Source organism: Ostrinia nubilalis, chromosome Z (assembly GCF_963855985.1).
Source record: "Ostrinia nubilalis chromosome Z, ilOstNubi1.1, whole genome shotgun sequence".
NCBI classification, from domain to species: Eukaryota; Metazoa; Arthropoda; class Insecta; order Lepidoptera; family Crambidae; genus Ostrinia; species Ostrinia nubilalis.
In genome coordinates, this window is record NC_087119.1 from 4,174,072 (window position 1) to 4,190,599 (window position 16,528).

Here is a 16,528-nt window from a genome sequence, read left to right on the forward strand (position 1 = left end):
TCGAATCCCGGGTGTGGCAAGCAATTTTTTGGAAATCTTTGAATGCAGTTTTATTTCTTTTCAAAAATAAAGGAATGTTTTCTTTGAGAAAAAAATTCTATCTACAATATTAAGAGTACTTTCCCTCCAGGTGGCATTACACAATTCCACCCTGTATATGCTTGTGATTACGAGGGGGTTCACGACAATGGTTGAGCGGCGCGGCGGGGTTCGCATGCGAGTTCATCGGATATCGAGTCAGCCAGTCTGACACCTACATTAAAACTGTTCTCAGTTAACTGACTCAAGATGCATTTGTTTAACTCATACATTGTTACAGGTGGCATCCCCGACAGACTGAACGTTAACCATTACCCGGGGCTGACCGGGTGCGTCGAGCAGATTGAACTTATGAACTCGGAACGCGGCATCAACTTGGGCCGCACCGCCGTCGCCGGGCGCAACACTCAACGGTGCAGGAAGTGAGTACACAGCCTTTACGAACGTACGCCACAATATAGAAAGGATCAGAAGACAGCCTACGACAAAGTGCGCTCGGGCAATAAGCATCATTTCAATTTCTACCCGGCCGAGAATAGAACCTCTCGGCATAGTAGTCCGTTCTGAACCACTACCTAAGATTGAGGCCTTAATGGACGAAAAATGTCAAGAAACATTGTATCAAGCTAGCCTACTTTGTAACTGGCGATGGTTTAATCAATATTAATTCAATAATCACTTGCTTCAACCCTCTTTGTAATAATGTTTATTCTGTGCTACAAATCTAAACTAACCATTAGGTCTGACACTGTTTAACTACATCCATTGCTGGGGTACCTACTAACAGTTTTATCGAACAGGGACATGGTATTTATGTGTGAGTGCAAAATGGAAGCGCTAAATAAGAACCATTTTACTTTGTTCCAAAAACCAACAATGCAATAATGTATAATAAAACTAACCCACTTTTGTATTTTCCCAGCTGTCAATAAGTTAATGTATCTGCAGTAATTGCAATCGCTTCTCATACGCCATATTTATAATGCAAATCTCTAACATACGTAATACTCGTATGACGTATTCATCAATGTTAGTATTGCGTCAATAGTACATCCAACGGACGAATACACCTACAAACAGATTCAATGCATGAACAGATTTGACTAAGCTTCCACAGAGACATAACGCACAAATAGACGTACCTAAAGGCTATCAGCAAATGGATCCGTGCACAACCCTAGGAATGTAACTAAATAAAAAATGCCTGTCAATCGCGGACTGATAGCAACTAACAACGTATGAATATTGTGACAACCAATAGAGCTATTTAAGAAGCTCTGAAGTACATCCAAGAAATAATATTCTGCTAACAAAATGGTAATATTAATACCAGGTGGGGGGTTCCCTACTTGTGTTCGAAAGTTGATAGTTCGATTTTTATTATACCGAACACGCTGTGTCGATAGTTCAGTTGTGCGATATTTTATTGTATCGATGCTTTATTGGTGCGATGTAACGTTTGTGCGAAAAATTCTGTAGCGAAAAACCCTACGGCGAATGATCATTACTTCGATAATTTATTCCTTCGATAGTAATGTCGGTTCGAAATGCCTACTAAATATTAAATAGTCCTGTGAATTAACTAAATATCATACCTACCTACATAATATCTTCATTGTTTTTATTATTTATCAATTTTAGGAATTAGGAAGACAGGCCATAAATTAACAACACATTAAATAATCATTTACATGTTTTATTTTCATAAACAAAAAATAAACAAAACTTTTAATTAATTTTAAATTAAAAAAAACGTAATGATATTATGGAACTTCTTCCTTTTTAAGAGCTTTTTGCATTTTTATTGTTAAAATGTGTTTGAAAATGTACGCATAATATAATTTTTTAATTTAAAAGTTTTGTTTATTTTTTGTTTATGAAAATAAAACATTTAAATGATTACTTAATGTGTTGTTAATTTATTGCCTGTCTTCCTAATTCCTAAAATTGATAAATAATAAAAACAATGAAGATATTATGTAGGTAGGTATGATATTTAGTTAAATCACAGGACTATTTAATATCTAGTAGGCATTTCGAACCGACATTAGGTACTATTGAAGGAATAAATTATCGAAATAATGATCAATCGCCGTAGGGTTTTTCGCTACATAATTTTTCGCACAAACGTTACATCGCACCAATAAAGCATCGATACAATAAAATATCGCACAACTGAACTACCGACACAGCGTGTTCGGTATAATAAAAATCGAACTATCAACTTTCGAACACAAGTAGGGAACCCCCAGGTGGGTGCCTAAGTTCTTACGCATGTAATTTATAAATAGGTTTTAATCTGTTTTTCTCAGCTCGATTTGTAATATAATTTTGTTTTAATATAGTTACACGGGTTGTTGCTACCTTGCTACCCACACGAATGAAGAAGAACTTATGCCAAACAAAAACCACGGATAAAATTAGCGATTACTAACTAGGGTTTAATAAACATGGCTAAGCGTGATTTTGATTAACTTGGCGGTTCTGTCTATAATATAATATATTTATTAATTACAACTCTAGTTTCTTTGTTCGACCTGATCTTCCCTTGAGAATTTGGGAATAAATATTTGGACAATAATTTACGTATGTGATGATTGCCTCAAGGCAACAACAGATCACAAGTATCATCATAAACATCTTTTCAAAAAATTGTTATCTTCGAATTAGTAAGTAGCATTATTTTCACAAAAGTGAAAATTTTTTGGTTCACGCCGTACGATCAGGTTGAACTCTAAAAATTTAATCGATTGATCGCAAAGCGGATCATCATTAGTTGCTTAGCAAATAATCGGGATTAATTTGTTATTGAGAGTAAAAAACATATTTTTCTAAGCGTAGGTACTTCGCAGAAGGCTAGCACCGTGCTGTGGGCACTGAATATAATGTAATTCAAATTATCTTCACTGCAAATAAAACAATTAATTTTCCTATCTAAGTGAACTGCATATTAAATTTCATATTAAACTACTTCCGGCCTGTGTTGACAAGAAAATAAATTGAAGAAAACTCCGTGTCTTTGTCATTTATCGGATGGGCCTTTGTAGTCTGATGGCACCTGCAATACTCTATAGCGTCTATGGCATCAAAGAACTATGTAATTATTATACATAAAGATACTTTGTATAGACAATGTAATTACGGCGACCACTAAAGTGGCTCGATGGACGGACGTTTTCATTCAACTATCCCTTTGAAGAGTTCCAGTAAAAGCAAATAGGGAATATGCAAGGTTTTTATTTCTCACATTTCAGTAGCCTTGGCATTATCAAATTAATCAGTGCTTTTCCTTAACAATTTTTTTTAAAGATGTCTATGTTAAAGACGACGTTAGAGATCTCATGACGTCATTCAAAATCAAAAATCAAAAATATTTATTCAGTTAAGACCACAAGTGGCACTTATCTATTAGACATGTTAGAACGACACGCAGAGTCCCATACAAGTTACTATGGGCGGGTGACATTTGACGTCACGCTCAGCTTTTTCCATACAAAGTTTAAACACTTGTAACTTTTTGTTTCCAGTCCGATTTCAATACTACTTTTTCAGAATATAATTTATTAACTTTTGAAATCGATGCATGTTCTATTGAATCGTTTGATTTTTTTAAGTCATAACAAAGGGCAGCCAAGACGAGGTGGGAATTTTGAGGAGGTATCCTCGGAGGTGGCTAGGGTTCGTTAGGACTGATAAGGCGAGACAAAGTTTTACAAAAATCATACTAAAGCACACGCGTTATCGTATCAAAGCTAAATCGAGAACTAAAACATTTTTCATAACAAATTCCAAAACTAAATACTTATAAAATTATGAAGTAAAAAAACATCAAAAATTATGTTCATTTAAAAGCAAGCAATAACAAAAATATACGTTTCCTGGTATCCATTTGCGAGTAAGTAGCTGAGTATTAAAGTGCTAAGATATGTTCATAACTTAAGACTTGTCAATAAGACGATAGCACCACCGTGCATCGTCGCATTTTCCGTGAAATCACGGTTTACCTGTACCGTGACGCTACTAAGCTTCCGTTCCCGGAAGTGGTGGGTGGTTGGTACTTTGTAATGTAGATGTTACACAGACGAACAAACATAAAGCCCGACGCGAGACGACTACAGCTGGACTCTTGACGGTAGTCTATCGAGCATTGCTAAATGTATTTGTGTAACGCGCTTAGCTAACCACGTTTAGCTTTAAAAGATTTTTGTCATACCTGTTATTCGTTGGTGCTTTTCTAGTAAAAATAAGTAGTGCAGTAAAACGAGACAATAATATTTAGAGATTTATAATCTCTAGAAGCGTAGAAAATGACTAATTTGAGTAGAACACGAAAAAGATGATAAAACGGGAACGAGGCTCTATAAATAATTTTTAATTTTAAGGCTCTATAAAGTAGGCACGACCTTTTAATTCTCAAAGACTTATTTTGTAATTTTGATGTCCCTTTGACTTAAAGGTATGTGAAGTTGACACAGACCAGTTTAAGATAAAAGTACAAATTACAACTTTTTTGTTCATTTTATTGTGAAATACATGTGTAAGTACTTCTAAAGGACAATGACCAAAAGTGGTCCAAATGTCCACCACTAATGAGACCTATATTGGCTTATAGTCCATTAAATAGAGATTGACTTTCAGTATGGGACGAAAAAAAAATAAGCTGTCAGTAAAAAGTTATGACTGTTTGAAAAATTGCAGTAGTTTACGCGCTAATCTCAGGAACTAGGTCCGATTTGAAAAATTCTTTTTGTTACGGATAGCCCATTTATCAGGGATGGTTTTAGGATAAATAACATCACCCTACAACCAATAGGGGCGGAGCAGTAAATACAAATGTTGTAAAAATGGGAAATATTATTCAAACTATTTTCAGGCGTACAAAGTCGTAGGCACAGCTAGTATAATATTTGATAAAATTCATCTATAACCCCGCGCTACATGCGATATGACACAACATGCGTAGATTAGTCCAAAATGTGCAATGGATAGAATGATAATCAAGAACATTTTTCGGATGAAAGGGTAAAAAACAGACTTTTCATTCAGTAATAACTTTTTACTGACAGCATATTTTTGATTGCGGTTTGGTTATAATGAATCAGTATTTAGTAGACTATTTTACTACATAGGTCTCGTTAGTGGTGGACATTTGGACCACACTCCATACATTTTTGGTCATTGTCCTTTCCACATTTGCGTAGGCAGACATGATAGAAAATCAATCGCCGGGTAGCGCTTTGAGAGGATAGCTTTGTAGCGTCGGCTCGACCATCAAGAGTAATTAGATATCAATGTGCCTAGAACGGATATCCTTTACCTAGGGCACTGAAGTAACTTAGTTATTTTACTCTACAAAGCTGAGAAAATGCATTAACACCGTGCGTCTTAATTACAAAACCAATTATATTCCAGTAATAAATTAAATATATGCACAATTGCACAGATAGTGTCAAGGACAGAAAAAAGTAATTTAAAAGAAAAAAAAAAAACGTCACTTTTCCGTCAACCGAAGAAAAATATGGTTTCATTTGCTCTCTTCTAATACGAAATATTATGCAGATAATCAGATAGCAATATAAATATAGCCTCGCATTTAATCACAGAAATAATAAATGGATGTTAGGCAGACCATAATAATAACACACCACAGAGTTTAATAAAATATTAATGTTTAATTAATGGATATAATTATTACTAACACTAACAATGCTATTAACTTTCACGCTGCCTTGGATTCCCAGCTCCATGTTCCCTGATGTTTATCCGTTCTTCGAAGAGGTCGAGGTGTTCGAGTCCCCCCCGCCCCGCTACCACTTCAACTCCCACTCCCGACCTAACCTTAACTTGGGCCTGTTCCTGGCTCTAACGCCATCCATATATCTTGTGCACTTTTATTAGACTTAACACTATGGACTGCATGGACGTCAAAGGTGGGTAAACTTCTTTTTTTTTAAGCAATCACTCTGACTTCGTAGGTTTGGTCTAATCGTAATCGACGCCTGCACGATTATGTTTCTGTCATAAATATTTTACTCGTAACGATTAGTATACTATACCTACTTTATTTAATACGCTTGAGATTGCCCTTAATCTGTTCAAATGCTGATCAATACATGCAAGCAAGTGTTGAACTATGCAGGAGCAGAAGAGCGAGCCAAAAACATAGATGTCATTGCCCGATATTTTTATTATCCTTATCGCTAAAATTATCCCGGAATTCACCATTATATTGATTCGTCGTACATTGGAAATCAATACATTATCTAATATTCTATAAATATTTGCCAAAACATGGGATGAAACACGCAGCTACTTACGCAGCTGCCTAGGTTGAAATCTCACTTAAGACGTAGTTTCATATCAACCTACTTATCAAAATAATGTTTGTTAGGTACATAAATAACGTATTTCTTTTTTTTTCAGCTGAGGGTGTGATGACGTGGACTTCATGTAACTTCTCGTTTTAAGGTCAATATTGTGAATGTTATACATTATCTATGTTATTTAGTCTTTCAAAGTTCCAAAAAACTATGCGTCAATTGTAAACAAAAAAATATTCATTGTATCAAAATCTCTAGTGAACTATGTGATTTCAATTCATGTTACAAAATCTATTCGGATTGTTTTAATTTGTGAAGATTTTATTGAAAATTTACGTAACTTTTAGTACTAAGGACATTTCAACATTCGACAATACGAAATAAATTTAGTAATTAAAGTTTACTGTTAAATAATTCATGTTAATGTTAATAAGATTAATGTGACCTAGGGGTGAGGCCCAGCGGACGCTGTGGCGACAGACGGTGCCATAAGATTGAATAATTGTATGTAGCTAGGCAACTATTTACTAATTATATAACAATTTTACAATTCCCTTATAGTAAGCTTGATAGCAGTTTTATGCTCTATCGGTTTATTTTATGACGTTTTATTTTTATTTATCGCAAGTTCCTCTTTTTGTACATTGTTGGCTATGGAAATTGAATAATTTGCACAATTCGTATGACAAAGTTATTGACATGTGCCAAAAGTTATGACTGGGTTAACATATTATTTTATTTTTTTACCACTGCCATTTTTGTTTGCTTTTTATTAATAGATTCTCTTCGCTTCGTGAAGCAACGAATTCACTACTTTTAAGTAATTAAGATTTTTTTTTTCAAATTCACAATTAAAATATTTGTGAATTGTTTCTTACAACTTTGGTGGCATTTAACTTATTTTTGTAGCGCCAGTGATCGGCAATCCAGTTCTTTGTAGTTAATAATAAATAATCGAAATGTATGTGCATTAAATGTGTTTATATTTAGCTAAGCTAAGGTCACCATGTGACATTTAAGATTTCAAAGTAGATACTGTTAAAGTTGTAATGTCATGTTTTAATTCTAAAGTATGTATATCGTCACTACTTTCAACGAACCTGCCTGTAACTATGTTAATAGACTATCCATGTATTGCTGCTAAGTGAACAAATAAATCTAAAAATAAACGATGAAATCTTTTTGCTGAGTATTATTTATTTTGATCTACCACAGTGTTCAGAGACCCTCAGTTATTGTTAAGCAATTTTATTTAATCAGTCATTTATAATGAGGATGTAATTTTTGAGAATTTAAAATCAAATTCTTCAGTAGGGTCCTTTAGGCTAAGAACTCACGGCGCGATTTTCACCTGCGGCCGCCGCGGTGGGGGAATTGCGGTTTAAGGCGATTAGAGTCCTCAATGACCTTGGGCGTTTGACCTTCACGCCACGCGAAACACCCGCGCACCCCGCACGAAAACTCCGATTTGACACCGATCAAAATTACACGGGCATAGGTAGATACAGAATAGAAGCTCTTTTTTCATCACATTACTGCCTATTATTTTAAACTTGAATTGATGAACCTTGATGTCGGTGTCATTTAACTCAGGCGTAAAGGTATTTAATAAAAATAACACAATCCATGAACATTTTGTACGGGATTTTTTTTTTTAATTTTTTCGTAAATTTTCTAATGATTTTGTCGGTTCAGCCGTTCTCGAAATTTGAACATGTAATATGTAGGTAACTTCGGGTGGAATCTTGCAAGCTGAATTTGTTAGACCAACTTCCTGACGACGACTGTAGGTATTGGAACACATAGTAGTATTGTCTATGGTTTAAAAAAGCAAATGTTTCTTCTTTTGTCTATTGTCATTCTCTTTGTGTCACTTATGAAGAATAAACTGAAAATGTGTTTAATCTCGTCTTTTTATTGGAAATCCTTCAACAACTGATTGAGTTAAAATTTTGGATATACTACATGTAGGTATATCCATTCGGATGACAATGCAATATTGTGATGACATGGAGTCGATCTGATGATAGAGCTGGAATGCCAGTGGCCCCATAGCAACTCCGGGATTAAACGATTCCATCGAGTTTAGGCTCGTTTGATTTGTATTTATTTATTTATATAAATATAAGTAAGTAATATTATGTAAGTAAGCTACTTTAAAAATCACGAGTACCTACCTACTTCAATTCTCAAAGGCAAACAGGAGCTGGAATGTGGCCGTAGGAATAGGCAAGTTTCTTAAAAAAACACTTTTAGTACGTCAATTACACTATCAAAAAATATTGGACACGGGATATTTTTATTTGTCAACAAACAAGTAATTACGAAGTTATGATGCGATGAAATTCTCGTGACGTCACAAATCGCAACAGTTTTAAGCACGCCTTAACGTCATGGGCCTCTTCTGAACTTGGCGCGCTTTATCTCTTTAAATTTTCATAAGTTTAAAAAAGTGAAAAATACATTTTAAAGTATTTTTTTGGTAAGTTGACCGACGGACTAATTCAAACTCTTGCTTTACCCAGGAAACATCCCTATTCTTCGAAATTATTACGAGCTACATAACGAAAAATCTTTGCTACTACGCCGCAGCAAATTCCGCATCATAAATAAAAAAATAAATTAAAAGAAAAAACCTTTTTTTAAAACAAGTTTTTGTAACGTAAGTGCGCCTATTAACGACCCCCCAAAATTTGTATCCTATTACCGCCCTATTTTTCTTTCTTTCATAAAAGACATAATAACAGGTTCCAGAAAACACGTTACCTAAAAAATATCTAGATATGTTTATTGACTATCAAAACGATTAAAGTTTGTATTCGTAAATAACCAGTAAAAGGAGTTATTTGACATTAAATGGGACGCGCCCGCAACGGCCGCACTTTTCATACTGACGCGCTCCCAGCTACTTAAGGTGCACCTTGTTATTAATTAGCGATTTTAACACATTCAAAATTAGTATACCAACATGTTTTTGCATAACAATATTAATTCGTACTTTAGTTTCCTTAATAAACCCTCAATATAGCCCTCTCGCTGTATTTTTGTGGCTTAAATACAATTTTAAATAAGGGCGGTAATAGAAACACTTTTCATAATTTTGTTCCTAATAACGACCCATGGCGTTGTTAGAATTTTGATAAAGTTTTTTGTTTTAGTATTTATATCTTTAATTACGCATTTAACCTCCATTTTGTTGTCGTGATCGATTCATAAGAATATTTCACATAATTAAATCAATTAACGCCATACGTTAATTGTCATAGTTTTGGCATAAAACTGCAATGAACATTAAGGAATATCTCTAATAATGTATGACAATAGATTTTATAAAAACCTGTTAAATTCTAATTAGTACCTATTTGATATAAAATAAACCTAATAAAAATGATACTTCACTGATTACGTCTTCTTTAAAGTAGATATTTTAGCTGGTTACTGTTTTTTTTTACGGTCGCTAATAGAATAAAGTAATATTCATACTTAATTCTATTACCGCCTCATAACTATAACGCACCTACGAAGACTTATAAGCCTGTATTTTGTATATAACTAACATTTATGACATGACGCCAAACCAATCATGCATTATCACAACTACTATGTAACTTTTTCAGATCTTTTGAATAATAAAAAAAATTATATAAAATAATTATACAGACAGTTTCCAATTGTCCATAGTTTAAATTAAAATACACAATTACACACAATTAAAATCAAAAAACATAGGTCAAAAACTAATTTAAAATTATAGTCAAATTAAAAATAACAATAAAATATTAAATGAAAATTAATTTTTATTAAAACTCAATAAATATAGTTTAAATAATGACCCCCACTACTCACTAGAATACCGGGTTCCGCGTAATCAAGTATAATAGAGGAATTTATTATTCTACTATTTTTGCTTGATTATTTATTTATTTTCGAGAAGCGTGCCTTTTCTCTTTTAATAATAAAAAAATAATAACTTGAAAAAAAAAAACAAATAACTAAAACTAAAAGCAAAACAATTTTAACTTGAAAAAATCAAGTGGGTATAGTAGGAATCGAACCCGTGCCTCTTGGAATATAAACAATTGAAGAGCAATATTCTTAGCGGTCGGTAATAGAAACAGAAAAAACGTTAATAGAAACACACCTCGTCTATAGGTCGGTAATAGAAACAACTGCTTTTTCAGATTAAATTGCTATTTATTAATTATTGTGTGATTGAATACTCATTTTTACTACTTGAATTGAAAGATTACTTCATCATTGTTATAAATAAATTAAAATGTCTTTTCTATCACCACGTCTTATGTCTAATTTTCTAACGTTTATCCGAAGTCAGCTTAAACTGGCGGTAATAGGCGCATTTACGTTATGCTAATAATTTTAGTTTCATGACATGCTCCCAAAATTCATCATCTTATAAGAGGATTGCAGTTTTTATCGACGAAACTTTTTAATTTGAAAAATATGGTATCAATGTACTGTGTACCTATGCACCTTCAGTGGCAACAACAAGGTCTATTGAGTACCTATAGTCTACTAAAGGCATGAAATAAATTAATTTTCACCAAAAATTAAAACCAACTCCAAAACGAATCACCAAAAGGTAGGCTGTCACCGACTCCGAAAATATCAATCATTATACAGGGTGGCCAAAACAGTGAGGTCTAAAAGAAAAATTTAGATTCCTTACATCAAGGTGTATCTAAATCACCCCCATGTATATTATACGATTGTGCTTAGTTTAGGAGATAGAGTTAATTTTGTGATATTTTAAAATTTTATGACCTAGTAGGCTTTAAACATTTTTATCTTTTTTTTGGGTTGACTTTTTTCAGATTTCTTTTTTTCGACAGATTTGTTATGAATTGCAGATGTTTGAAAAAAATAATCACCTTCCTATCTTTGATTCAAGATACAAAAGTTTTGCTAGAAACATTAAAATTATGCTTTTATCAGAACACTTTCAAATTTTCAACTTAAAAGTTTAAGTAAAAAAAAGAACTTCCATAGGTCCAAAACCATTTTAAAAACTGCGCCGTTTCCTGAACATTCATAATAATACAAAAAAACATGTACTTAATAGGCCACTATTTCCTGTAATCGGTCCACTAATGTGGTAAGTCGGAGATTTCGTTACATGTTTTTGACTTTCTCAGAGTGAATTAATATTGGGAATCCTCTAAGTTTACATTACGTAGAACAGATTTAGAGACAATAACTGGACAGAACATGTTTTTATTCTCAACGAGGAAGCTCTTGCCCTTCATCACACCTGGTGGAAACTGATGATTAGGCTGAAGGTGGAAGGGAAGTTCAACTACAGAGGAACTATGGCTTCCTACCTCCAAATGCCGGAATACAGTAATGCTATTAACATTATTGTTATAGTGACAGACTTAGGAAAATAGAGTTGCTAGCCAGGCAGACTTAGATCAAACCCTACCACCAACCAAACTGAGCAGAAAATTTCACCTCCACTGGGAATCAAACCCGGGACCTCTGAAGCTTACCTCTTACCATTTGAAGACAGAGGCAGTTGTACATTTTACTATTACCCTTGAAATACCTACTACAGTGAGAAGAAGAAGGAGGGATATTTGGTTTATGTTCATCAAAACTTACTTAAAATAACAATGTGTTCCGGAATTTGGAGGTAGGAAGCCATAGTTCCTTTGTAGTTGAAGTTCCCTTCCACCTTCAGCATAATCATCAGTTTCCACCAGGTGTGATGAAGGACAAGAGCTTCCTCGTTGAGAATAAAAACATGTTCTGTCCAGTTACTGCTCTAAATCTGTTCTACGTGATCTAAACTTAGAGGATTCCCAATATTAATTCATTCTAAGAAAGTCAAAAACATGTAACGGAATCTCCGATTTACCACTTTAGTGGACCGATTACAGGAAATAGTGGCCTATTAAGTACATGTTTTTTTGTATTATTATGAATGTTCAGGAAACGGCGCAGTTTTTAAAATGGTTTTGGACCTATGGAAGTTCTTTTTTTTACTTAAACTTTTAAGTTGAAAATTTGAAAGTGTTCTGATAAAAGCATAATTTTAATGTTTCTAGCAAAACTTTTGTATCTTGAATCAAAGATAGGAAGGTGATTATTTTTTTCAAACATCTGCAATTCATAACAAATCTGTCGAAAAAAAGAAATCTGAAAAAAGTCAACCCAAAAAAAAGATAAAAATGTTTAAAGCCTTTTAGGTCATAAAATTTTAAAATATCACAAAATTAACTCTATCTCCTAAACTAAGCACAATCGTATAATATACATGGGGGTGATTTAGGTACACCTTGATGTAAGGAATCTGAATTTTTCTTTTAGACCTCACTGTTTTGGCCACCCTGTATACGGGCATTTGTAATCAGTATCCACATTTTTTAATAAGCTCTATAGAACAATTTATCAATACCACTTTATCTTATTTTTTTTAACTGTGGTATTTTCGCGAAGAAATATATTGAAAATCTAATTCTAAATGGCCCATTTGCGCCGAGCCTAAGTATGAAAAATATAAATTGTTTTCTTCACGTAAATCGATTTAGTTACTGATTCTGACTCGCTCCTAATTTGGATACTGATTGCAAAGGCCTAGTAAATAAATAACGGAATATATTTTCAACTTTTACTTATCTAGTGCCGTTTTTTTTTGGAGTCGATTTTTTTACACTAATAGATTCTATTTAGGTAGATAATAGCGTCCGAGCATGCTTTAATTCAATCGTATCGTCTGACTGAACGTGCTCTATGAACAACTCTGACATAAAAACTATTGTCAAACAAAGACTAGGTTGCACCATCTTATTTTAAATTTGACAAAAGTCAAAAATCTGTCAAACTCCATACAAAAAAACACCGATTATCGCCAAAGCTACGGTCAAAGTTAGGTCACGTCAGGTGGTGCAACTCAGCCAAAGAAAAAATTCATTTTGATCGCTAATGTCAGTTTGCAGCGAGTGACACAACCTCCCCGTCTGAAGGCCAGCGGCCGACTGCCGCCCGCACCCCGCGAAGGCCCCCTCAACAGCAAAACGTTCGGAATTTATCAAAAGTAAAATTTATGAATGAAAGTAATGTTCGATTGAAAAACGCAACGTGTCATTTAAAGATTAAAGAATTCCTAATCTATTCGTGCAAAAATCTTTTAAATTAACATAGCCGTTTTGGAGGAGTAGGGAATTTAAGTAAAAAATCGATGTCCCGTATTTATTTTTTTAATCCAAAACAAAGAGACGTAGCGAAAATTCAAACGTCACAAATGTAGTCCTTGAATTGTTGTATAACATATATTTTTTTCAACTATTTCTGTCCAGCAGTAAAAGAGGAGTAGGCTTTACAAAATGTCCATTTGACGCGGATTGAGGACTCTAATCGCCTTAATTTCAAAACACACGGGACCTGTTATTTGCGCCGTTACGCAGCCGCCGATCATCGCCCGCCACGTTAGCGGCCGACGGGCGGTTGCAAAACGGGCAGTTAACGATCAGTTGAGGTCCAGGTCGCCATGGACACACACCAGAAACGAGCTGTTGCGATATACTTACTTTACAGAAGAATTAAAAAAAGAAGACCCAAAAGGTTCTGGGTGCATCCACTGATTCAGGATAGAGATCGTTATGGATCCTATTTGTTACTCTTATCAGTGAAATAAAGAAGGACGAAGAAAAATTCTTTAATTATTTTCGAATGTCCGTATTTAGTTATTTAGAACTTTTAAGAAAATTGGAAATATATTTTGTGTTGTATTAAAAAAAAGTAGCTCACTTAGGGTCAAAAGGGCGAACTTGTATTCTTAAAATGACCTTACCTTTAGGTACACCCGCAAAGTTTGTGTAACCTTCCGCCAAACACCCTGTATACTTTACATAACCAGTTCGTATTATCAAAAACCCATTATAAATTAGTTTGAAATGTACTTACACTATAAAATTAATTAAGACCTCGCTTTCTTTTCTCACGTGCCTGCCTCAGGCGCAAAACCATCCAGCGATATTAAAATTGAACTGGTTATTAGGTACTGTCAGTCCATGAAAAGCCAGTTTCGCAATTAAATATATTCCAGAACTCAGTACAATATTGCTTTTTACCAAACACTGGAAACAGATGTAATGAATGTCCATTTCACCCGAAGTCTGGAAGGCTACCTTTGTATTCGCTCCAGCTCTATTCGCGGAGAGAACTCTACATTTATTACTGAAAGTCAAAGAACTGACGTATTATTCCATTGAATTCATATCGCAATCATATCAAACAAAATAGTATTAATATTTCTGCAGGGAAATAAGAACAAAAGCCTCAAAGGACTGCACATTTCATACACAGAATTATGGTCTAGTACACATAAATATTAATATTTAGATCTTTAGTCAAGTTTATTAAAAATGAAAGTATTATATTATGTAAATTTTTGGTTAAGATGTGGAAGACCTTATAGTACGAGAGCCCACGACCAATACCATGTCTCATTTGCTACGGCAAAAACCCTATAAAATCGTTAGATTGTATGATTCTGAACCCGACTAGGTGTGTAGTAACGGTCGAAAGTGTAGCAACTGCGTGGGAGGCCATTTCTGCTGTGTCAAAAAAAAGACAGTCGGTATTATAGCAATACGTCTGATAGTGAAAATGTACATAGATTTTATAATTGTATTACGAAAAAGTTTGTTTTCAGACATTTTGCGCGTAGCATATAGCCTGAGCGCATTTTTGAAAATGTCAACAAATTTAGCCGACCTGTATCATAGCAATACCACAGTAGATAAATCAAACAGTACGGAAGCTTCATACAAACGCTCGAAATCAGACTCACGCACACAGACGCACGCTTTACACGAGCTCTAAGCGAACCTCGCAGTCCATCCGTCGCGAGTGTCGCGCGCGTTGTGTTTTTAATAATAATTTTATTGCATGCACTGTCCGCTGTATTTTTAAAAACATGCCACGAGTGTATTGCGTAGTATATGGCTGCTTGAACTCGGCATTTTCAAAACCAGAACTTTCATTTTTTAAACTTCGTAATAATTCTGAATTGTAAAAATGATTAAATATTACTTTTTAAATAAAGTGCTTACATCTGATTTTGTAATAGTTCTTTTTAAATTACGTAATTACGCTTTTTAACACTTTTTTGCTGTGTTCTATTTGATAAAGTAATTTGCTCCGCACGCTTTTGTAGGTACCTACTAAGTGATGAACTGTATTTAAAATGAGGCAATAGGTATGTGAAAGTAAGTATCCGGTATTTTATTTATGAGAATAGATCTTCTACCGGCCTCTAATAATACTTAATCAATTTATTCGATTATGTATTCGAACATTATAGAACCTAATTAACGTTTTATTTTTTTGCTAACTACTTAGTCAATTAATTTATTCCATTAGGTATTTGATAATTAAAAAACCTAAATAAACGTTTTAATAAATAAGTAAGTAAGAACCCTATTTTTTTATAAAGATTAAGAGTGCCAACCCTAACACTCAGTTGAAGTGTAGGTATTTAACTCGCCGAAAGGGCTAAGTTTCCGTACCTACTGCTTTAGCTCATATATATACTGTGGCAATACGGATAATTTTTTTTTTCAACTTTTCGTATTGCTGCCATGATTACCAAAAACCTGTTTTCAGACACTTTAAGTGTAGCATACGAGGTGTGTTCAAAAAGTAAGGTGACTTTGTATTTTTAAGAAAAAATATTTATTTATTTATCAATATTTATGTTGTCCCCTTCAAAGTAATCCCCCTAAGATATAATACACTTATGCAAACGGTTTTTCCAATCCTCAAAGCACTTCTCATAAGCACTTTTCGGTATAGCCTTTAGCTCTTCCAGCGATGCAGTCTTTATCTCCTCAATCGTTGCAAATCTCCGTCCTTTCAAAGGTCTCTTTAATTTTGGGAACAAGAAAAATTCACATGGGGCCAAATCCGGTGAAAATGGTGTCTGAGGCATGATTGTGGTGTTGTTTTTAGCCAAAAAATCTCTCACAAGCAAAGATGAGTGAGCAGGGGCATGCAAAAGCCATGAATTGTTTTTCCAAAACGTTAGAAAAAAATTCATGGCACGAGCCAAGCGATATGCCGATATCCTCAGCAACTTCTCTGATAGTGATTCGACGATTTTCCAAAACAATTGTCTTCACTGCTTGATCGTTTTCATCAGTTGTTGA

General features: G+C 34.1%; 1 protein-coding gene across 1 annotated transcript in view; it reads left to right on the top strand.

Moving 5' to 3' along the window:
- Positions 1–7,540, top strand: part of LOC135087020 (basement membrane-specific heparan sulfate proteoglycan core protein-like) — a 235,366-nt gene extending 227,826 nt beyond the window's left edge. Inside the window, exons 81-82 of the mRNA XM_063981873.1 lie at positions 320–461; positions 6,463–7,540. Of these exons, the coding sequence (XP_063837943.1) occupies positions 320–461; positions 6,463–6,466 (146 nt within the window). The 3' untranslated portion in view covers positions 6,467–7,540. The remainder of the gene's footprint in view (positions 1–319; positions 462–6,462) is intronic.
- Positions 7,541–16,528: the final 8,988 nt, after the last annotated feature.